Source organism: Bombina bombina, chromosome 5 (assembly GCF_027579735.1).
Source record: "Bombina bombina isolate aBomBom1 chromosome 5, aBomBom1.pri, whole genome shotgun sequence".
Classification (NCBI taxonomy): domain Eukaryota; kingdom Metazoa; phylum Chordata; class Amphibia; order Anura; family Bombinatoridae; genus Bombina; species Bombina bombina.
In genome coordinates this window covers 527,446,614-527,472,283 of record NC_069503.1, presented here as the reverse complement: position 1 = coordinate 527,472,283, position 25,670 = coordinate 527,446,614, and the positions used below count along the sequence as shown (strand labels likewise).

General features: G+C 40.1%; 1 protein-coding gene across 3 annotated transcripts in view; it reads left to right on the top strand.

The window, feature by feature from the left end:
* The window catches only part of GOLGA4 (golgin A4), a 319,091-nt gene that overhangs the window by 73,264 nt on the left and 220,157 nt on the right, over positions 1 to 25,670 (top strand). For all 3 annotated transcript variants that reach the window (XM_053714445.1, XM_053714446.1, XM_053714444.1), the window contains one exon: positions 15,891 to 15,947. In XM_053714445.1, coding sequence (XP_053570420.1) covers positions 15,891 to 15,947 — 57 coding nt within the window. The remainder of the gene's footprint in view (positions 1 to 15,890; positions 15,948 to 25,670) is intronic.

Genomic DNA, 25,670 nt, shown 5'->3' with positions numbered 1-25,670 from the left:
TAGCTATGTTTCACATGCACATGCAGAGAAAAATGTTAACACTAAAACAGAAATAACTTTTACTTGAAGCATTTTTGCCAAAACATGTATATTTCAAATATGTCTATTCAAAGATGAAATTCATCTGTGTATTTAAAATTTGACTGAAATGTCCCTTTAAATGACATGAAAGTGTAAAAATTCACATTATGTATTTTGCATTCCCCATCAATAACCAGTTTAGCCATTAAAAGTGTGTGTATAACTTGTGCATACTATTTAAAAATCATAAACCTAAAAATATAACCCCCTTTGCAAAATGTTTAATTAATAGGTATGTGCATTCAGATCCTTCGTGAAGATGCGAATGCAGAAATAAGCAGCCGCTCGTTCCCTTTTGGATATTTTCATAGCCGGATTGATTATTGTAAAAGCTCCCCACACTAAGATCTGGATTTGCACAGATCTTAAAGTAGGGGTATTTTACAGGAATCAATCCGGCTACGAAAATATCCGAAGGGAACCAGCAGTTGCATGCAGATCCTTACAAAGGATCCTCATGCACATAACTATTAATTAATGAAAATTTAACACCAGTGCAATATGCACTCATTATTTACATTGCCTGTATTTACTGTTAAATAGTTCTGAAAATTGTGCTTGTTCTGCTCCCCTAAGAATGGCTGGAGTACAAAATTCTCCTCAGCCATGTATTATAAGGTGATTATCAGTGTTGCTGCTAATAATAGACAATATAGGTTGTTAAGATGTAGATATTATTGTATAAGTGAAAGCAGCAGTATGTGTTTGCACGTTACTAGGCTGCCTTTTAGCACCTATTATTATTTATTTGTAAACCACCTCCAAATTGCATAGCTCTAGACTGTAAGCCTGTAAAAATAGTTATATGTATTTAAATATAAGAAAATGGATGTGTATATATAAATTTAATATTTAGTTTTAGAGTAGAGCTTACAAATTAATTATGGTTAACAAATTGTTAAATCATAACTAAACCACCTTAAGGGGAAGACAAGAGGAGGACGCCCCCCATTAGGGTTGCCACCCGTCCCTTAAAATACAGAACACTAATAAGTTACACATGCTGCAGGGTGTGCAGGGAGGAATATGAATAGTGCTGTCTAGAAACACAATACATGTTCCTCCCTGCACACCCTGTAGTATGTATAACTCATAAGTGTTAAGGAAAACATGGCTGAGGTGGCAACCCTACCCCCCACTGTTTGTTCAAATGCTTGTGTGTGAAGAGCAATGCATATTTATTCATCAGATACATTTATAGGTAGTGATTATTTAGCAAGGGTCCTTTTTCTATTTGAGACAGGAAATCAATGAAAAGAAAAAGCATTGAATTGTACTTATTTCACAAAACAAAGCTGCATTATTAATTGGAAAATTATTTATATTTATATATGTTGCTTCAGTTTCATGCACCTTCCCGATTGTGTTTATTTATGTTTGTTTATACATTTCTCTTGTCCCACCTAACATCAGGCCTTTGAAAGTCTGAGCCTTTATTTGTTATTAGAGTGTGTTCCCTTGGCCTTTGTGATGCTTGCTGCTTAGTATGAATAACCAGACATTGATTTTCTTGTAGTGTGCATGTTATGTATCTGTACTCTAGAGAGTCTCAAGGGCACCTCCCATTGCAAATAGACCAAGCAACACAACCTACCTATATATGTCCTCTCAGCTCCCAATAGATAACTACCTGTGTATGTTGCTTCTTATTGGCTGAAGCACCATACAAACTATGAATCATGGTGGTTGTAACCTCATTCTTTGGGGCTGCTTCTCTTCAGCTGGACCAGGGGGTCTTGTCAAGAGAGATGGGATAATGGATAGCTCCAAATATTAAGATATTTTCGCACAAAGGTCTGGACTAGCTCCATAAGGCAAATAGTGGGTGGAGTTTGACTATTGAAAACCAATTGCAGTAAAAATTATGTTTGCTTTAAAGGGATATTAAACACTTTGAGATGGTGATATAAAATGATAAATCATACATATATATAAACTCTGCAGTATACTAAATTGTTTATTTTGTCCTCTTTTCCTGTAACTCCATTCTGAAATCACAACATGGCAGCTACCATTGTTTTATAGACTTATGTTGTCAATATTTAAACAGCTAATAAAACTTTAAAAACACACATCTACGTTTTTATTCACAGACTAATCTTTTCTTTGAATGCATCAGAAACGCAACAGAAATTATTTGCAATTACAAGGTGTTTTACGGTCCTTTTAACAGAAAGCAGAGCAAGCTTGTACTGTCATGCATTAGTTTTCTGTATTATGGACAATATTACTAAAATACTGTTCCGCATGCTGACATTGAATTTAAATAAAAAGACAAAAAAAAGTTTTTTCTTTTTATTTTTTTATTTTATTTTGTAAATAATTACCAAAGCACATTTCACATACATTTTTATTGCATGGTTTCTATCTATTTAACCAAATATTTGTATTCACCAAAATATCCTGCTGCCTGGATATAGCTGTTACTGTAATTTAATTTATTGCACTTACAAGCTACAGTCAAATGTTGTATTAGGGTATCCACTTCTCTCAGTAATGCAGTGGAAGGTTATAAATATAGAACGTTATTAAAGCATGCCACCTAGTGGTTTCTTCATGCAAGTGCAGAATAGGATTCATTTTTTTTTTCTCGGCATAGGACATTCCAGTGCAAGCTGTTTTGAGTCTCTTGGAAAGCAACTTTGTAAATATAGTTACTGTTAAGAAATATAAAAAGACGGCTTAAACTTTTCTTTTTCTTTTTTTTCTAACTCCAAGATTGATGCAGCAGTGCACACTAGGTGCCACTCTCTGGTTGAACACATGAAGGCTGCAAATAAAATGAATGTCAACTTTCACGAATGAAAGCCCTGTTTTTAAAAATACTATTAAAGCTGTTCTTTTAAAATACTTACCTTTTATTCCTAGCAAGCGTGGAACACCAGAGCAGCGATTCTTCCGCCCCCAGGACATCTCTTCTTACTTCATAAATGACGAATCTGGCTTCCTCCAATCACTGTGTGGCCTTAGGCAATGTTTGCTCTGGGGGGGAAGCCGTTATTGGAGGAAGCTGGATTTGTAAATTCTGACATAAGAAGAGACGTCCTGGAGGTGGGGGAATTGCTGCTCTGGCGTTCCACGCTTGCTAGGAAGAAAAGGTAAGTGTTTTAAAGGGCCACTGTAAGTAAATATTTTCTATGCCTGTTACTAACTACCCCAAATACGCTTTTTATCAATAGCATTTCATTAACATATCTCTACCGTATATCAGAAATCTTGTCTGCAAATTTAATTGTTTTCCAAACCCACTCCATGGGTATCCTTTGCTCTGTACCAATCCGTTTACAATACCTAGGTTTCAAAATGGCGCTTTAAACACAATTTCATTGGTTTAAGTATTTTGAACACACAGTGCTGAAAATAGTGGGCAGGATAATGTGACATCATCGAGGAATAAAAGATATAACTTTTATAACGTTATGAAACTTCGTTTTGGAGAAAATATAGGTCAGTAGGTTTTAATTAATGTTTATTAACTTTAATATGTTAGTTGTTTGGCTTAAAAATTATAACAGAAAGTAATCCTTTAAAAGAACAGCTTTGATGTAAACTTTCATGAATGAAAGTGCCCCTGTTTTTAATAGTATTTCTTTCATGTAATTAGCAAGAGTCCATGAGCTAGTGACGTATGGGATATACATTCCTACCAGGAGGGGCAAAGTTTCCCAAACCTCAAAATGCCTATAAATACACCCCTCACGACACCCACAAATCAGTTTTACAAACTTTGCCTCCTATGGAGGTGGTGAAGTAAGTTTGTGCTAGATTCTACGTTGATATGCGCTCCGCAGCAGGTTGGAGCCCGGTTTTCCTCTCAGCGTGCAGTGAATATCAGAGGGATGTGAGGAGAGTATTGCCTATTTGAATTCAATGATCTCCTTCTACGGGGTCTATTTCATAGGTTCTCTGTTATCGGTCGTAGAGATTCATCTCTTACCTCCCTTTTCAGATCGACGATATACTCTTATATATACCATTACCTCTACTGATTCTCGTTTCAGTACTGGTTTGGCTTTCTACTACATGTAGATGAGTGTCCTGGGGTAAGTAAGTCTTATTTTCTGTGACACTCTAAGCTATGGTTGGGCACTTTTTATATAAAGTTCTAAATATATGTATTCAAACATTTATTTGCCTTGACTCAGGATGTTCAACGTTCCTTATTTCAGACAGTCAGTTTCATATTTGGGATAATGCATATGAATAAATCAATTTTTTTCTTACCTTAAAATTTGACTTTTTCCCTGTGGGCTGTTAGGCTCGCGGGGGCTGAAAATGCTTCATTTTATTGCGTCATTCTTGGCGCGGACTTTTTTGGCGCAAATTTTTTTTTCAGTTTCCGGCGTCATACGTGTCGCCGGAAGTTGCGTCATTTTTGACGTTTTTTTGCGCCAAAAGTGTCGGCGTTCCGGATGTGGCGTCATTTTTGCCGCCAAAAGCATTTAGGCGCCAAATAATGTGGGCGTCTTTTTTGGCGCTAAAAAATATGGGCGTCACTATTGTCTCCACATTATTTAAGTCTCATTATTTATTGCTTCTGGTTGCTAGAAGCTTGTTCACTGGCATTTTTTCCCATTCCTGAAAATGTCATTTAAGGAATTTGATCAATTTTGCTTTATATGTTGTTTTTTCTATTACATATTGCAAGATGTCCCAGATTGACACTGAGTCAGAAGATACTTCTGGAAAAACGCTGCCTGGTGCTGGATTTACCAAAGCTAAGTGTATCTGCTGTAAACTTGTGGTATCTGTTCCTCCAGCTGTTGTTTGTAATGAATGTCATGACAAACTTGTTAATGCAGATAATATTTCCTTTAGTAATGTTACATTACCTGTTGCTGTTCCGTCAACATCTATTACTCAGAGTGTTCCTGTTAACATAAGAGATTTTGTTTCTAAATCCATTAAGAAGGCTATGTCTGTTATTCCTCCTTCTAGTAAACGTAAAAGGTCTTTTAAAACTTCTCATTTTTCAGATGAATTTTTAAATGAACATCATCATTCTGATTCTGATAATGGTTCCTCTGGTTCAGAGGATTCTGTCTCAGAGGTTGATGCTGATAAATCTTCATATTTATTCAAAATGGAATTTATTCGTTCTTTACTTAAAGAAGTTTTAATTGCATTAGAAATAGAGGATTCTGGTCCTCTTGATACTAAATCTAAAACGTTTAAATAAGGTTTTTAAATCTCCTGTAGTTATTCCAGAAGTTTTTCTTGTCCCTGATGCTATTTCTGAAGTAATCTCCAGGGAATGGAATAATTTGGGTAATTCATTTACTCCTTCTAAACGTTTTAAGCAATTATATCCTGTGCCATCTGACAGATTAGAATTTTGGGACAAAATCCCTAAAGTTGATGGGGCTGTCTCTACTCTTGCTAAACGTACTACTATTCCTACGGCAGATAGTACTTCCTTTAAGGATCCTTTAGATAGGAAGATTGAATCCTTTCTAAGAAAAGCTTACTTATGTTCAGGTAATCTTCTTAGACCTTCTATATCTTTAGCGGATGTTGCTGCAGCTTCAACTTTTTGGTTAGAAGCTTTAGCGCAACAAGTAACAGATCATAATTCTCATAGCATTGTTAATCTTCTTCAACATGCTAATAACTTTATTTGTGATGCCATCTTTGATATCATTAGAGTTGATGTCAGGTATATGTCTCTAGCTATTTTAGCTAGAAGAGCTTTATGGCTTAAAACTTGGAATGCTGATATGTCTTCTAAGTCCATGTGACAAAACCAATCTCGCCACTGTACATTGGAGGGCCTGTTATGGAACATTCTTTGGGCTGGAGGTACATGGGCTTAAGGATACCCAGAGACTGCATGGAAATATGGAATTTTATATGCTGGACACCCCATGTACTTTCATAACTCTGTCTTATGTCTATGTCACCCTGTATCCATAAATACAGGATGGGTACAGGGTGTGAGTGCCCCTTGTGGGAGCAATTGTGACTCTATAAGCAAAGTGGGCATAAAAGACTTTATAGCTAATAAGAACTGTTCCTATATTCTGTAATAAGATGTATTCTATGTATGTTTAAGATCTGATTGTGTCTCAGGAGTCTGTCTGGGTAAACTGATTGTGTCCTTGTGTGATTATGTTAACTAGACTGCCCAACATCAGATTGTCTGAGTAAACGTTCTTCCCTAGTTAATTAACTTAATATGTTAATCTGTTTTACCTGTGAATAGACAATTGTTTGATGCATTGTTCATATGTTTGCTTTACTGTTAAACCAATGCCCTTTGTAACCTGAAGCGAGGGTGTATAAATCTGTGTGCTGCCTTCAAATAAAGCAGACATTCTGTTTTAAACCTGAAACTGGCTGGTTTGTGAATTGCTGATTCCCTATGCAGGACGTTGTTCATCTGGTATTAACCCTTGGTACACTGTTGGTACCGTAACATTGGTGGCAGCGACGGGATGAACCTTATCGCCCAGAAGAGCAACTACACAAGCCAGTAACCTCAGGAAGAGGGGGATTATTACAATACTGACTAAGATGGAAAAGAGAAAAGTAAATTTTGCAGCTTTTAAAAACTTCCTGGAAACAGAAGGAGAGATTGATGGGTACCTTGCGGATTTTGAGAGGCAATGTGCACTACACAAGGTACCCGCAGAGGACTGGGTCACGATATTATCTGGAAAATTATCCGGCCGGGCCAGAGAGGCTTTTCGGGCCATTCCAGATGAGGAAGTCAGGGATTATAATACTGTAAAAGAGGCTCTGCTCTCCAGGTATGCGGTTACACCGGAGGCATACCGGAGACGGTTCAGAGACACTGTTAAATTAGCTGGAGATTCCTACCTTGAGTGGGCATGTAAGGTGCACCGCACAGCAGCTCACTGGATAGCGGGGTGCCAAGCCATATCTGGGGAAGAGGTGCTGCAGCTATTCCTGTTGGAACATTGCTTCGACAAATTACCCGCAGGAGTTCGAGAGTGGGTTCGGGACCGTAAACCCTCCACCCTGCAGGAAGCGGCTCGCTTGGCAGATGAGTATACGGATGCCCGCAAACTGGACATTGCTACCACTAAGCCCCCTGCTAGAGTGGAGTACAGACCCCCAGTCACCCCAGCAGCTGCCAGTTACCAAACCCCGGCGCACCGCTATACCACACGGCCTCCGGCCACGAACTACCCTCAGAGAGCCCTGTTCAATTCGCAGGGCTACTCACAACCTATTCGGTGCTTTAGATGTAAGCAACTAGGGCACAAAAGACCAGAGTGTCCCCTAAACGCAGCGAACCAAGCGCAGTCCTGGAGAAGACCCGCCGGCGGAATCCCACGTAATCCTCAGCCTGCGGCCCGCTACGTAGAGGCGCAAGAATGCTGGAGCATCCTACATGAGACAGACCTTGTGCAAGCTGCCCACCGGAATAACCGGCAACTGGTTAAAGTGAATGGGAAGAAGGTCAGTGGTCTACGGGATACTGGTGCTACCATGACCTTGCTTCAAAAGAACTTGGTGTCTGAGAAACAGTACACTGGAGACACTGTGGCTGTGAGGGTAGCAGGGGGCGATGTGTTCAGCCTACCTGTTGCCAGGGTACATTTGGATTGGGGAGTGGGCGCTAGACCTGTGAATGTGGGGGTCAAGAAGGACTTACCTGCTGATGTTCTTCTTGGAAATGACTTGGCCCCCCTTGTTTCTGCCTACGCTCCTATGGGTCCCGCTGTTGTTAACTCTGTGACTACCCGTGCCCAGATCTGTGCAGCAGAGACTGACCCACCTGCTGCTAAGCCCCAGGACGCTGAGCTCAGTAAATCTCTATCCGCTATTGATATGTGGAGGTCCCGTTACAATGCGCTGATGAAGGAGAAGAGGAGCGCAGAGGAAAAAGCACGTTTAGAACAGGAATCTCTGCTAGACAAGCTGCACCGACAGACTGCAGAAAACACCAGCTTGAGAGTGGAACATGAAACATTAAAGACAAACTTAGTGACACTGGAGGAGAAGCTGACGCTGGCTCATAGTGAGGTGCAGCAACTCAAGGGCACCCTATGTCAGTATGAAGGGATTGTGGATACCTATAAAGAGCAGGTACAGAAAACTCGTAAAGAAGCTGATGGGATTTTGAAGGACTGTTTGGCCCTGGTCTGGGCACTGAGGAATTTGAACCCTTGTTTGTATGGACAGGAATTCTCTCTCATAACGGGAATACAGATGGATTGTCCCAGCAAACTGACATGCCTACCAGGCGCTCTGGTGGTATATGCCACAGTATATACCCTGGACAGCCGAGCATGACAAACCAGAGGGAGAGGAGTTTGATGGTCCTGTCCCCCAGCAACACGGCTGTTTAGCCAAAGGGGAGACGATTGGTCTCCCCCTCCAGCAGCACAGCTATGTATCCGAAGGGGAGACAGTCGGTCTTCCCCTCCAGCAACCAGGCTCCCACCAGGCTACTTCCATGGTAGTGCTGGCACCCGGGCAGAGTACAGCTGGTCTCTGCCCACCTCGCAACCCACCAATTCAGCGTACCAGTCCCCCACACAGCTGTGGTGAGGCACCTGGACATGGACAAGTTTTCCCCGTACTCAGGTGTAGTAACCATTTATTGTGGGTGGGCTGTACTACTAATTGTGTTTTATGGGTGGGTTGCTGGACTAACCAGGGCACTGACCGGCAGGAGGTCAGATACCCTGTTAGTCTGTTTGGAAAAGGGGAGAGATGTGACAAAACCAATCTCGCCACTGTACATTGGAGGGCCTGTTATGGAACATTCTTTGGGCTGGAGGTACATGGGCTTAAGGATACCCAGAGACTGCATGGAAATATGGAATTTTATATGCTGGACACCCCATGTACTTTCATACCTCTGTCTTATGTCTATGTCACCCTGTATCCATAAATACAGGATGGGTACAGGGTGTGAGTGCCCCTTGTGGGAGCAATTGTGACTCTATAAGCAAAGTGGGCATAAAAGACTTTATAGCTAATAAGAACTGTTCCTATATTCTGTAATAAGATGTATTCTATGTATGTTTAAGATCTGATTGTGTCTCAGGAGTCTGTCTGGGTAAACTGATTGTGTCCTTGTGTGATTATGTTAACTAGACTGCCCAACATCAGATTGTCTGAGTAAACGTTCTTCCCTAGTTAATTAACTTAATATGTTAATCTGTTTTACCTGTGAATAGACAATTGTTTGATGCATTGTTCATATGTTTGCTTTACTGTTAAACCAATGCCCTTTGTAACCTGAAGCGAGGGTGTATAAATCTGTGTGCTGCCTTCAAATAAAGCAGACATTCTGTTTTAAACCTGAAACTGGCTGGTTTGTGAATTGCTGATTCCCTATGCAGGACGTTGTTCATCTGGTATTAACCCTTGGTACACTGTTGGTACCGTAACAGTCCACTTTGCTTTCCCTTTCTTTCCAGGGTAATAAATTATTTGGTTCTCAGTTGGATTCTATTATCTCAACTGTTACTGGAGGGAAAGGAACTTTTTTACCACAGGATAAAAAATCTAAAGGTAAATTTAGGTCTAATAATCGTTTTCGTTCCTTTCGTCACAATAAGGAACAAAAGCCTGATCCTTCACCCACAGGAGCGGTATCAGTTTGGAAACCATCTCCAGTCTGGAATAAATCCAAGCCTTTTAGAAAGCCAAAGCCAGCTCCCAAGTCCACATGAAGGTGCGGCCCTCATTCCAGCCCAGCTGGTAGGGGGCAGATTACGATTTTTCAAAGAAATTTGGATCAATTCAATTCACAATCTTTGGATTCAAAACATTGTTTCAGAAGGGTACAGAATTGGCTTCAAGATAAGGCCTCCTGCAAAGAGATTTTTTCTTTCCCGTGTCCCAGTAAATCCAGTGAAGGCTCAAGCATTTCTGAAATGTGTTTCAGATCTAGAGTTGGCTGGAGTAATTATGCCAGTTCCAGTTCTGGAACAGGGGCTGGGGTTTTATTCAAATCTCTTCATTGTACCAAAGAAGGAGAATTCCTTCAGACCAGTTCTGGATCTAAAAATATTGAATCGTTATGTAAGGATACCAACATTCAAAATGGTAACTATAAGGACTATCCTGCCTTTTGTTCAGCAAGGGCATTATATGTCCACAATAGATTTACAGGATGCATATCTGCATATTCCGATTCATCCAGATCACTATCAGTTTCTGAGATTCTCTTTCCTAGACAAGCATTACCAGTTTGTTGCTCTGCCGTTTGGCCTAGCAACAGCTCCAAGAATTTTTACAAAGGTTCTCGGTGCCCTTCTGTCTGTAATCAGAGAACAGGGTATTGTGGTATTTCCTTATTTGGACGATATCTTGGTACTTGCTCAGTCTTCACATTTAGCAGAATCTCAAACGAATCGACTTGTGTTGTTTCTTCAAGATCATGGTTGGAGGATCAATTTACCGAAAAGTTCATTGATTCCTCAGACAAGGGTAACCCTTTTTAGGTTTCCAGATAGATTCAGCGTCCATGACTCTGTCTCTGACAGACAAGAGACGTCTAAAATTGATCTCAGCTTGTCGAATCCTTCAATCACAATCATTCCCTTCGGTAGCCTTATGCATGGAAATTCTAGGTCTTATGACTGCTGCATCGGACGCGATCCCCTTTGCTCGTTTTCACATGCGACCTCTTCAGCTCTGTATGCTGAACCAGTGGTGTAGGGATTACACAAAGATATCTCAATTAATATCTTTAAAACCGATTGTACGACACTCTCTGACGTGGTGGACAGATCACCATCGTTTAGTTCAGGGGGCTTCTTTTGTTCTTCCGACCTGGACTGTAATTTCAACAGATGCAAGTCTGACAGGTTGGGGAGCTGTTTGGGGGTCTCTGACAGCACAAGGGGTTTGGGAATCTCAGGAGGTGAGATTACCAATCAATATTTTAGAACTCTGTGCAATTTTCAGAGCTCTTAAGTCATGGCCTCTTCTAAAGAGAGAATCGTTCATTTGTTTTCAGACAGACAATGTCACAACTGTGGCATACATCAATCATCAAGGAGGGACTCACAGTCCTCTGGCTATGAAAGAAGTATCTTGAATACCGGTATGGGCGGAATCCAGCTCCTGTCTAGTTTCTGCGGTTCATATCCCAGGTATAGACAATTGGGAAGCGGATTATCTCAGTCGCCAAACGTTACATCCGGGCGAATGGTCTCTTCACCCAGAGGTATTTCTTCAGATTGTTCAAATGTGGGGACTGCCAGAAATAGATCTGATGGCTTCTCATCTAAACAAGAAACTTCCCAGGTATCTGTCCAGATCCAGGGATCCTCAAGCGGAAGCAGTGGATGCATTGTCACTTCCTTGGAAGTATCATCCTGCCTTTATCTTTCCGCCTCTAGTTCTTCTTCCAAGAGTAATATCCAAGATTCTGAAGGAATGCTCGTTTGTTCTGCTGGTGGCTCCAGCATGGCCTCACAGGTTTTGGTATGCAGATCTTGTCCGGATGGCCTCTTGCCAACCGTGGACTCTTCCGTTAAGACCAGACCTTCTGTCGCAAGGTCCTTTTTTCCATCAGGATCTCAAATCCTTAAATTTAAAGGTATGGAGATTGAATGCTTGATTCTTAGTCAAAGAGGTTTCTCTGACTCTGTGATTAATACTATGTTACAGGCTCGTAAATCTGTATCTAGGAAGATATATTATAGAGTCTGGAAGACTTACATTTCTTGGTGTCTTTCTCATCATTTTTCCTGACATTCTTTTAGAATTCTGAGAATTTTACAGTTTTTTCAGGATGGTTTGGATAAAGGTTTGTCTGCAAGTTCCTTGAAAGGACAAATCTCTGCTCTTTCTGTTCTTTTTCACAGAAAGATTGCTAATCTTCCTGATATTCATTGTTTTGTTCAAGCTTTGGTTCGTATAAAACCTGTCATTAAGTCAATTTCTCCTCCTTGGAGTTTGAATTTGGTTCTGGGGGCTTTTCAAGCTCCTCCGTTTGAACCTATGCATTCATTGGACATTAAATTACTTTCTTGGAAAGTTTTGTTTCTTTTGGCCATCTCTTCTGCTAGAAGAGTTTCTGAATTATCTACTCTTTCTTGTGAGTCTCCTTTTCTGATTTTTCATCAGGATAAGGCGGTGTTGCGAACTTCTTTTACATTTTTACCTAAGGTTGTGAATTCTAACAACATTAGTAGAGAAATTGTGGTTCCTTCATTATGTCCTAATCCTAAGAATTCTAAAGAGAGATCTTTGCATTCTTTGGATGTAGTTAGAGCTTTGAAATATTATGTTGAAGCTACTAAGAATTTCCGAAAGACTTCTAGTCTATTTGTTATCTTTTCCGGTTCTAGGAAAGGTCAGAAGGCCTCTGCCATTTCTTTGGCATCTTGGTTGAAATCTTTAATTCATCATGCTTATGTCGAGTCGGGTAAAACTCTGCCTCAAAGGATTACAGCTCATTCTACTAGGTCAGTTTCTACTTCCTGGGCGTTCAGGAATGAAGCTTCGGTTGATCAGATTTGCAAAGCAGCAACTTGGTCTTCTTTGTATACTTTTACTAAATTCTACCATTTTGATGTGTTTTCTTCTTCTGAAGCAGTTTTTGGTAGAAAAGTACTTCAGGCAGCTGTTTCAGTTTGATTCTTCTGCTTATAATTTCATTTTTTTTCATTATAAGATTTAAACTTTATTTTGGGTGTGGATTATTTTCAGCGGAATTGGCTGTCTTTATTTTATCCCTCCCTCTCTAGTGACTCTTGCGTGGAAGATCCACATCTTGGGTAGTCATTATCCCATACGTCACTAGCTCATGGACTCTTGCTAATTACATGAAAGAAAACATAATTTATGTAAGAACTTACCTGATAAAGTCATTTATTTCATATTAGCAAGAGTCCATGAGGCCCACCCTTTTTGTGGTGGTTATGATTTTTTTGTATAAAGCACAATTATTCCAATTCCTTATTTTTTATGCTTTCGCACTTTTTTCTTATCACCCCACTTTTTGGCTATGCGTTAAACTGATTTGTGGGTGTGGTGAGGGGTGTATTTATAGGCATTTTGAGGTTTGGGAAACTTTGCCCCTCCTGGTAGGAATGTATATCCCATTCGTCACTAGCTCATGGACTCTTGATAATATGAAAGAAATGAATTTATCAGGTAAGTTCTTACATAAATTATGTTTTTTAAAAACAGGGCTCTCATTCGTGAAAGTTGACATTCACTTTAAGTTCCAATATAAATTATTTATTACATGTTTTACACCTTAACCATATATAATAAAATATACATAAGACTACATTATTTAAAAACAAGACACAAATAAAAATAAACAGAAGTGTTTCTAAATCAAACAACAAAGTTTATAAAAGTACAAGTCTTTTAATCCAAAAAGGCAGTGAAATATTTTGGTAGAATTCAGTAGGTCTGTAAGAATAAGGGGTGAGACAAAGGTACTTTTCACCCTGTGTAGAAAAATTTACTGTCCCACTCCCTTCCCCAACGGAAAAATGCACCAGGAAAAAATAACATTGTAATTTATAGTAATATTATGATAATTTTAGTATCTTCATATTTACTATGCAATAATAACTTACCATCCATTATATTATTCATACATTAACACACAAACTCATATATATATATATATATATATATATATATATATATATATATATATATATATATATATATATATATATAAACACTTGCACATACTGTATATTTATACATACATAAATACACACACAAACGCATTCATACATATGTCAACACACATACATAAAACACACACACTCACTCATACAAACACACTCATACACACACTCCTACATACACACACAGACTCATACACACACACTGGTACGTACACTCTCATATACACTCAAACATACATAAACACATACACATGTTAACACATATACATAAAACCCAGTCACTCATACACACTCATACACACAAGCACACACTCCTACAAACACACACTCATACACACACATACACATGTATACTCACACATACACTCATACATAAACATACACATACACACACTGGTACTCACACTCATACATACACACACACACACACACATGTTTACACATATTATACATAAAACCCATTGACTCATACAAACACACTTATATACACAAGAACACACTCCTACACACACACACACACTCATAAACAAACTGGTACGCACACACTCATACATACATAAACACACACACACTTTTACTCACAAACACTGTTATACACACACACACACAGACACACACACACATGTTAACACATATACATAAAACCCATTGACTCATACAAACACACTTATATACACAAGAACACACTCCTACACACACACACACACACACTCACACTCATACACAAACTGGTACGCACACACTCATACATACATAAACACACACACACTTTTACTCACAAACACTGTTATACTTATACACACACTCATAAAAGCTCACAGATTCCCATCCTCCTCCCTCTGCTTGCAACTTATCCACCCCGCCTTAACACCCTGCATAGCTTCACATATTTTTCAATTCTACTTACAACAGCCAACTCAGACAGACATAATACCTCTTTACTACAAGCAACAGACACCCTCCTTCCTGCTACTCCACTGCAAATCTCTGTAAGCACTTCCCACCCAACCGCTTACTCATTTCTATAACCTCCCCATTTAATTGAGATACGATGCAAGTGTGACTTCACCTGAGTGCAAGGCAACCTACACCATAACTTGTCACATACTCACAAATGTTATAGTAATGTAGTTCTCTGTCCTCTCCTGCTGTGTCATATATTTTTTCTCCTTTAGATTGTAAGCTTGAGAGCCTCTCTAAAGCCAAGGGCAGGGTGCTCCTCTCCCTTTGTTTATGTTTGTTAATGTAAGTGTAGTAATGTACATTTGTATATTCTTACACAATGTCTCGTAGGTTTTTTATTGTATTGTACCTTTACGATTGTAATGTACCTTTGTATAGCGCTCCATAAAATGTTGGCGCTTTATAAATGAACAATAATATTAATACTAGTATTTCCCTTTAAAGGGATAGTCTAGTCAAAATTAAAGTTTCATGATTCAGATAGAGCATGCAATTTTAAGCAGCTTTCTATTTTACTCCTTTTATCAATTGTTATTCTTTTCTTCTATAAGGTACGACATGTCCACGGATTCATCCTTTACTTGTGGGATATTATCCTCCTGCTAACAGGAAGTGCCACTTCCTGTTTGAAAGAGGATAATATCCCACAAGTAAAGGATGAATCCGTGGACTCGTCGTACCATAGAAGAAATTAATTTATCAGGTAAGCATAAATTTACTTTTCTTCTATAAGGTACGACGAGTCCACGGATTCATCCTTTACTTGTGGGATATTATCCTCCTGCTAACAGGAAGTGCCACTTCCTGTTAGCAGGAGGATAATATCCCACAAGTAAAGGATGAATCCGTGGACTCGTCGTACCATAGAAGAAATTAATTTATCAGGTAAGCATAAATTTACTTTTTTTGAAAAAGCTGGAATGTAAGCTTAGGAGCCGGACCATTTTTGGTTGAGCACCCTGGGTAGCGCTTGCTGATTGGTAGCTACATTTAGACACTAATCCGTAAGCGCTACCCAGGTGCTGAAATAAAAATGGGCCGGCTCCTAAGCTTACCTTCTTGCTTTTTCAAATAAAGATACCAAGAGAACAAAGAAAATGTGATAATAGGAGTAAATTAGAATGTTGTTTAAAATTACATGCTCTATCTGAATCATGAAAGTTTACTTTTGACTAGACTTTCCCTTTAAGCAGTGTTATAACAAATGCTGGAAGAAACTTATTAAGCTCACTCAACACTTTTCTATATTTATTTCAGTCAATCTTGAGCCAAAGCCAGGACAAAGCATTAAGGAGAATTGGAGAGCTGCGAGAGGTGAGTTTTTTAGTCCGTCAGAGGTGCTAAATATATCTAGACAAGTAGCAGGGGCGGTCAGATTGCAGTCTGTTTCTTGACTCTGCAGCTGCAAGTCATTAACAGTTCATGGTATCTGTCTGTTAGGTGAGAACAGCACTGGCAGAGAATTTGTGCTGGCAGAGTGCAGGGAACTTCACTGAATTATCTCTGTTTCTCAACAACATCCAAATATTGCATAATGTGATCAGTTTCTATACCATACATATGGTTGCCTATTATTATAGCATAATATTTACATGCATAGCTCTATATTATTTAATACACCTGATTAAAGGGATATTGAAGTCAAAATTAAGCTTTCATGGTTCAGATAGAGTGAGCCATTTATAATATAAACGTCACCATTTATTTCTGTTATCTTGGTATTCTTTGTTAAACTAAGCTCCTTTCTATCTAGTAATGTTTGTAACTGTTTTTTTGTATAGACCCCCATTTGTTAAAGATTCTGTAAATTCAAAATGAATCTTTCCAGATTCAGATACAGCCTGCCGTTTTTAATTAGATTTACAGCTTCTATTTTTAAATGGACAATTGGTTATGAATTGATTCCCCTTAATGGCTTTTTATACCAGCTGCAGAGTATTGAATTATGGAAAATTGCACCTTCAGGTTTATATAGAAAATGTAACCCTGAAAAGAACTGGAGTTCATACTTTATCCAATGCCCATTTTTACATATGACTTCCAGTTGACTACCCTCTTCCAATACCACAGTCCCCTTTAAATATATGGTATTATGGTTGCTAAAATATATAAGATCAGTAATCCTGCCTTCTACTAAAAACCACTTCCTCAGCAATACACACCTCATTATTACCAGTTCTCCTTGCTGACTTAAGCGACTCTTAAACCCAGGACTGCAATCCTGCGCCACAGCCAGTGAGGACATCTTATTAAAACTGGACATCATTAAAAACTGGACATCATTAAAAACTGGACATCATTTCTGGTAACTGTCAAATGTATAAATCTCATGTTTCTCACAATCATCTGACAAATCCATTAGGGACAACTGCACCTTGACCGGATGGCACCCTTCTCCTGTTGTCATGGCTGTTATTCCCTGATCATCCAATGTAGGAAAGCATGAGTTGTGGGTTAGTATAGGTGCAGAGCTTTCTCTCAATAAGGGCATCATGATCATGCTTTTCCATATTGTAAATGGATTGCTTATAAATAGAATCACTTATATTGAAACAAGACGGTCCAAAGTTTCTGCAGTATTAATGGACAACACAATTCAGCTGTCTTATGGCTAGAAAACCGTTCTAACCCTATTAATGGCCACCGTTGTAGCTTTGCAGTTTCGGTTACTGGAACTAGAAGTCTCTGCCAAACGTGTATCAAAGTGATCTGCACATTTTTATATACAGATTCTACCGTAGCAAAGGTGGATGACTTCTCTAATGAGTGATAACCAAAGGAATTATCTACTCATTTTCTCAGCTCCCAATCAAGTCAGCAATCATGGCTGCCTGGAAGCATTCCCCCGGATACAATGTCAGTTTAAGTTATTGGCTTTTGTTTGAAAGGTTTTCAGAAGATCCTCCCTTGTGCTAATTATTGTTTAAAGGGGCACGTTACTCAACATAAATACTCAATTATCCTTGCTGCAACTGTAAGAAAGTTTTGTAATGTAAACCTAGGTTTTTCTTTATTTACAATCTTAAACCAACTCACCATAGAAACTGCTCTTTCAGCACTTACCCTTGTGCTCTTTTTTTTTCTATATGTTAAAATAAAAACACAGCCAATTGTCAGCCGCTCTGGAATCAATCCGGGATGTAACCCAACTGCTAGCGTGAATTGAAAGCACACGCTAGCACACTGAGAAATATCCAGGACGTGACCCACTCAGGAAGCAGATTAGAAGATAACAAAAATGAATATTGTTCCAGAATGCAGGAAAGCCACAAAGGATAAAACGTCCCTTTAAGTAGTACAAAGAACAAAAAGGAAATGCTCTTACTTTGAAGCTTCTGAAAAAGGTCCTCTTTAGCAGGCTTGTAAAACAAAGGAAAAGTTCTCTTTTGCAGCTTGTAAAAGTATAATGTCCCTTTAAGCAGGTTTATAACAAACAGAAAGGCAAAGTTCTCTTTTGCAGCTTGTAAAAGTAAATGTCCCTTTTAAGCAGGTGTATAACAAACAGAAAGGCAAAGTTCTCTTTTGCAGCTTGTAAAAGTATAATGTCCCTTTAAGCAGGTTTATAACAAACAGAAAGGCAAAGTTCTCTTTTGCAGCTTGTAAAAGTAAATGTCCCTTTTAAGCAGGTGTATAACAAACAGAAAGGCAAAGTTCTCTTTTGCAGCTTGTAAAAGTAAATGTCCCTTTTAAGCAGGTGTATAACAAACAGAAAGGCAAAGTTCTCTTTTGCAGCTTGTAAAAGTAAAATGTCCCTTTAAGCAGGTCTTGTTTAACAAAGAATAGGTTTAAAGGTAAAGGCCAAAGCAAGGTCAGGCAGGCAGAAGTCGGCATCCAAATATCAGCAAAAGGTATAGGCAAAAGACAGGGTCAGGCAAGCAGAAGTCGGCATCCAAGTGTCAGCAAAAGGGTAATAGCTACAGGCAAGGTCAGGCAGGCAGAAGTCAATGTCCAAATATCAGCAAGTAGGGATTAGGCAAGAGGCTTGGTCAGGCAGGCAGAAGTCGGTACACAGAAGAATAAAACTGATATGGTACTCACAATCCAGGGAAACAAACAAACGGGCCCAGATTCAGATCTCCCGCCGAGATTTAAAGGGCAGGAGCGTAACCGTCATCAGAGGGGTGTGAGAGAAAGCGTCATGTTGCTAAGCAACATGACGTCAGAGACACAGAGGAGTTCCGGGAGCCGCGGCGACACGGCGATGAACGGAAGCGCTCATGACACCAATCAGCATCATCGGTGCTGAGTTTATACTTTCTCCAACATTGGTGTGTCCGGTCCATGGCGTCATCCTTACTTGTGGGAATATTCTCTTCCCCAACAGGAAATGGCAAAGAGCACAGCAAAAGCTGCCCATATAGCCCCCCCTCTGGCTCCGCCCCCCAGTCATTCTCTTTGCCGCTCTGAACAAGTAGCATCTCCACGGAGATGGTGAAGAGTATGTGGTGTTAGTTGTAGTTTTTTATTCTTCTATCAAGAGTTTGTTATTTTAAAATAGTGCCGGTTTGTACTATTTACTCTAAAACAGAAAAGGATGAAGAGTTCTGTTTAAAAGAGGAGTATGATTTTAGCAGCAGTAACTAAAATCAATTGCTGTTCCCACGCAGGACTGTTGAGCCCAGAGAACTTCAGTTGGGGGGAACAGTTTGCAGACTTTTCTGCTCAAGGTATGACTAGTCCATTTTTTAACAAGACTTAGTAATGCTAGAAGACTGTCATTTTCCCTCTTTGGGATCGGTAAGCCATTTTCTTAGACTCATAACAGATTGAAGGCTTATTAATGGGCTATATACTGGTTGACACTATTGTGGGCTAAATCGATTGCTTTATTCGATATTTATATGTGGTTTGAAGTGTTTTAAAACTTGAGAATATTTTGTTAACGTTTTTAAGCGCCAGGGAGTCTTTTAGACACCTTTCCCAGTCAGGAAGGGCCTTTCACTCTAGTAGGCAGAGCCTCATTTTCGCGCCTTAATTGCGCAGTTTCTTTTGGATGCAGTGCATGCAGCTTCATGTGAGAGGGTCTGGTGGCCATTAAAAACGTTCCTGGAAGGCTTATTTCTGTGGCGAATAACCCCCAAGGACAGGTGAAGCCGCAGCAAACGCTGTGGCTGGGACTGTAGTGGGTTTAAAATTGTTAATTTGATAAAACAGCTCCGGTTTCCTCTTTTAAGGGGTTACAAACTTGAAAATTGGTGTGCAATACTTTTAAAGCATTAAGACACTAGGGTGCAAATTTGGTAAGGATCGGATATTTCCTTCATAGTTTTTCACACATTCAGAAATAAAGTGTGCTCTGTTTAACATTTAAAGAGACAGTAACGGTTTTGTTTAAAAACGGTTTTATTGCATTAATAGCCTGTATAAGCCTGTCTAACATGTCTGCACCTTCAGATAGAACATGTTCTGTATGTATGGAGGCCAAGGTGGTCCCCCCTTTAAATGTATGTGAAAATTGTGCCATGGCGTCCAGACAAAGTAAGGACAGTACTGTCACATTTAATAAGGTTGCCCAAGATGATTCCTCAAATGAAGGTAGTGGGGGTAGTTCACCATCCTCTCCTTCTGTGTCAATATCAGTTATGCCCGCGCAGGCGACACCTAGTACATCTAGCGCGCCAATGCTTGTTACTATGCAACAATTAACGGCAGTAATGGATAATTCTATAGCTAATATTTTATCCAAAATGCCAGCATTTCAAAGAAAGCGTGATTGCTCAGTTTTAAATACAGTAGAGCAAGAGTGCGCTGACGATAATTTACCTCTCATACCCTCACACCAGTCAGAATTGGCAGTGAGGGAGGGTTTGTCGGAGGGAGAAATTTCTGATTCAGGAAGAGTTTCTCAACAGGCAGAACCTGATGTTGTGACGTTTAAATTTAAGTTAGAGCATCTCCGCGCCTTACTTAAGGAGGCACTAACTACTCTGGATGATTGTGACTCTTTGGTCATTCCAGAAAAATTGTGCAAAATGGACAAATTCCTAGAGGTCCCTGTGCACCCTGATGCCTTTCCGATACCTAAAAGGGTGGCGGACATAGTGACCAAGGAGTGGGAGAAACCAGGCATACCTTTTGTCCCACCTCCTATATTTAAGAAAATGTTCCCCATGGTCGACCCAAGGAAGGACGCATGGCAAACAGTCCCTAAGGTTGAGGGGGCAGTTTCTACGCTAGCCAAACGCACGGCTATTCCCATTGAGGACAATTGTGCTTTCAAAGATCCTATGGATAAAAAATTGGAGAGTTTGCTTAAAAAGATTTTTGTTCAGCAAGGTTTCCTCCTCCAACCAATTTCGTGCATTATTCCTGTCACTACGGCGGCGTGTTTTTGGTTCGATGAACTAGAAAAGTCGCTCAATAAGGAGACTCCATATGAGGAAGTCATGGACAGAATTCACGCACTTAAGTTAGCTAATTCCTTTATTTTAGATGCCGCTTTGCAATTGGCGAGGTTAGCGGCGAAAAATTCAGGGTTTGCAATTGTGGCGCGCAGAGCGCTCTGGCTAAAGTCTTGGTCGGCGGATGTGTCTTCCAAGACAAAATTGCTTAATATTCCTTTCAAAGGTAAGACCCTTTTTGGGCAAGAATTGAAGGAGATTATTTCAGACATCACTGGGGGAAAGGGCCATGCCCTCCCACAGGATAGGCCTTTTAAGGCCAAGAATAAGTCCAATTTTCGTTCCTTTCGTAACTTAAGGAACGGACCGTCTCCTAACTCTGCAGCCTCTAGACAAGAGGGTAACGCCTCCCAGGCTAAGCCAGCTTGGAAACCAATGCACACCCAGTTCCAACAGCGGAACAAGGTCAGGGGTTTTACTCAAACCTGTTTGTAGTTCCCAAAAAAGAGGGAACTTTCAGACCAATTCTGGATTTAAAAATTCTAAACAAATTCCTCAGTTCCATCGTTCAAAATGGAAACCATTCGAACAATTTTACCTACAATCCAGGAGGGTCAATATATGACTACCGTGGATTTAAAGGATGCGTACCTACATATTCCTATCCGCAAAGATCATCATCAGTTCCTAAGGTTCGCCTTTCTGGACAAACATTACCAGTTTGTGGCTCTTCCGTTCGGTTTAGCCACTGCTCCCAGAATCTTCACAAAGGTGCTAGGGTCCCTTCTAGTGGTTCTAAGATCGAGGGGCATTGCAGTGGCACCTTACCTAGACGACATTCTAATCCAAGCGTCGTCCCTTTCCAGATCAAAGGCTCATACAGACATTGTATTAGCTTTTCTCAGGTCTCACGGGTGGAAGGTGAACGTGGAAAAGAGTTCCCTGTCCCCGTCTACAAGAGTTCCCTTTCTGGGAACAATAATAGATTCTGTAGAAATGAATATTTTTCTGACAGAGGTCAGAAAATTAAAGCTTCTAAAGGCTTGTCAAGTTCTTCATTCTATTCCTCAGCCTTCCATAGCTCAGTGCATGGAAGTAATAGGTCTAATGGTGGCAGCAATGGACGTGGTTCCTTTTGCTCGAATTCATCTCAGACCATTGCAACTGTGCATGCTCAGACAGTGGAATGGGGATTATGCAGACTTGTCTCCCCAGATTCAAGTAGACCAGTTAACAGAGACTCACTCCGTTGGTGGTTGACTCAGGATCACCTGTCTCAGGGAATGAGTTTCCGCAGACCAGAGTGGGTTATTGTCACGACCGACGCAAGTCTATTAGGCTGGGGCGCGGTCTGGGACTCCCTGAAAGCTCAGGGTCTATGGTCTCGGGAAGAGTCTCTTCTCCCGATAAACATTCTGGAACTGAGAGCGATATTCAATGCGCTCCGGGCTTGGCCTCAACTAGCAAAGGCCGGATTCATAAGATTCCAGTCGGACAACATGATGACTGTAGCTTACATCAACCATCAGGGAGGAACAAAGAGTTCCTTGGCGATGAGAGAGGTATCCAAGATCATCAAATTGGCGGAGGATCACTCCTGCCATCTATCTGCAATTCACATCCCAGGAGTAGACAACTGGGAGGCGGATTATTTGAGTCGTCAGACTTTCCATCCGGGGGAGTGGGAACTCCACCCGGAGGTCTTTGCCCAGTTAACTCAATTATGGGGCATTCCAGACATGGATCTGATGGCGTCTCGTCAGAACTTCAAGGTTCCTTGCTACGAGTCCAGATCCAGGGATCCCAAGGCGACTATAGTGGATGCATTAGTGGCGCCTTGGTCGTTCAACCTAGCTTATGTGTTTCCACCGTTTCCTCTCCTTCCCAGGCTCGTAGCCAGGATCAAACAGGAGAAGGCCTCAGTGATTCTGATAGCTCCTGCGTGGCCACGCAGGACTTGGTATGCAGACCTGGTGAATATGTCATCGGCTCCACCATGGAAGCTACCTTTGAGACAGGATCTTCTAGTACAAGGTCCATTCAAACATCCAAACCTAGTTTCTCTGCAGCTGACTGCTTGGAAATTGAACGCTTGATTTATCCAAGCGTGGGTTTTCAAAATCAGTGATAGATACTCTGGTCCAAGCCAGAAAACCTGTGACTAGGAAGATTTACCATAAAATATGGAAAAAATATATCTGTTGGTGTGAATCCAAGGGATTCTCCTGGAGTAAAATTAAAATTCCTAAGATTCTTTCCTTTCTCCAAGAGGGTTTGGATAAAGGGTTGTCAGCGAGTTCTCTTTAAGGACAGATTTCTGCTTTATCTGTTTTGTTACACAAACGCCTGGCAGCTGTGCCAGATGTACAAGCTTTTGTACAGGCTTTGGTCAGAATCAAGCCTGTTTACAGACCCATGACTCCTCCTTGGAGTCTAAATTTAGTTCTTTCAGTTCTTCAAGGGGTTCCGTTTGAACCTTTACATTCCATAGATATCAAGTTACTATCTTGGAAAGTTCTGTTTTTGGTTGCTATTTCTTCTGCTAGAAGAGTTTCTGAATTATCTGCTTTGCAGTGTGATCCACCCTATCTGGTGTTCCATTCAGATAAGGTCGTTTTGCGTACCAAGCCTGGTTTTCTTCCAAAAGTAGTTTCCAACAAGAATATTAACCAGGAAATAGTTGTTCCTTCTCTGTGTCCGAATCCAGTTTCAAAGAAGGAACGTTTGTTACACAATTTAGATGTGGTCCGTGCTTTGAAGTTCTATTTAGACGGAACAAAGGATTTCAGACAAACTTCATCTTTATTTGTCGTTTACTCTGGTAAGAGGAGAGGACAAAAAGCTACTGCTACCTCTCTTTCTTTCTGGCTGAAAAGCATCATCCGATTGGCTTATGAGACTGCCGGACGGCAGCCTCCTGAACGAATCACAGCTCACTCTACTAGGGCTGTGGCTTCCACATGGGCCTTCAAGAACGAGGCTTCTGTTGATCAGATATGTAGGGCAGCGACTTGGTCTTCTCTGCACACTTTTGCCAAATTTTACAAATTCGATACTTATGCTTCTTCGGAGGCTATTTTTGGGAGAAAGGTTTTGCAAGCCGTGGTGCCTTCCGTTTAGGTAACCTGATTTGCTCCCTCCCTTCATCCGTGTCCTAAAGCTTTGGTATTGGTTCCCACAAGTAAGGATGACGCCGTGGACCGGACACACCAATGTTGGAGAAAACAGAATTTATGCTTACCTGATAAATTTCTTTCTCCAACGGTGTGTCCGGTCCACGGCCTGCCCTGGTTCTTTAATCAGGTTTGAAAAATTTCTTTCTCTATACACTACAGTCACCACGGCACCCTATAGTTTCTCCTTTTTTCTCCTAACCGTCGGTCGAATGACTGGGGGGCGGAGCCAGAGGGGGGGCTATATGGGCAGCTTTTGCTGTGCTCTTTGCCATTTCCTGTTGGGGAAGAGAATATTCCCACAAGTAAGGATGATGCCGTGGACTGGACACACCGTTGGAGAAAGAAATTTATCAGGTAAGCATAAATTCTGTTTTCTTTTGCATTGATCGTATAAGATTTCACCATAATCATGTTGGTTTTCACCATGATCTTGCAAGATTTCATAGTAAACTTAATTCAACTGAGGAGAAAAAGAGTGACTATGCCTGCACATGTCAAATGCATGTCCCGGGACAATTATCCGGATTGGATGCTTGAAATTACTTTACATGGGATGTTTATGTGATACTTTCTAGTTATCTTTTGCAGATATGCTGTAAAAAGGGGCACTCAAGTCAAAATAAACTTTTGTGATTCAGAAAGAGCGTGCAGTTTTAAGACACTTTCTAATTTACTTCCATTATCAATTTTTTAACATTCTTTTTATATTCACACTTTCTGGGGAACAAGATCCTACTGAGCATGTACAGACGCTCACAGGGTATATGTATACTAGTCTTTGATTGGCTGATGTCTGTCACATGATTCAGGGGGCTGGAAAATGGGGGGGGAAATACATTTGTCAGAAAGAAAAAATCAACTGATTCTTTGAAATTCAGAGTAGGTGTTAAATCAATGTCTTTTTATTCTGCACTTGTTAATTATGCAATTCAACCGCATTGAGTAGTCCTTTAAGCTGTTACTGTCTATAGGCCACATACTATTTTGAATCCTGATGTTTGGTTCATACTTCAGCTCCATTTTGATTTTTTTCTGTTGAGTCCAGCCTAATGACTAAATCATATTTGTCACAAAATATTTCTAAAACAACTTCTACATTGCAGGCATTGTTATACTGTTTATACTATTACTTCTTAAACACAACAAAAAACATATGCTGTAAAAACAGAATAAATAGTGATCTTAATGGGTTTTACATAAAGTGTTAATAGTCCTTGGGATATTAACGAATGAGTTGCTCTGTTATTCTATATCACAAAAATATTCACTTCAGACCTGTTATGTGAAGTTAAAAGGAAGACGGGAGCCGAGTTTTATAGGAAAATAAATGTAATGAACCAAGTTTCCTATTGCAAAACACACAAAGGCAGGTAGAGGTGTAGAAACCTTAAAAATATCAAATTAAAATTATTTGCGTAATGCTTTAAGATTTTGTAAGAAGAAATTGAGAAGGAGGTGCTACTGGAAAGGGAAGTATGAGGGCAACGAACATGAGGGATCTTAGGCAGAAAATAGTGCAT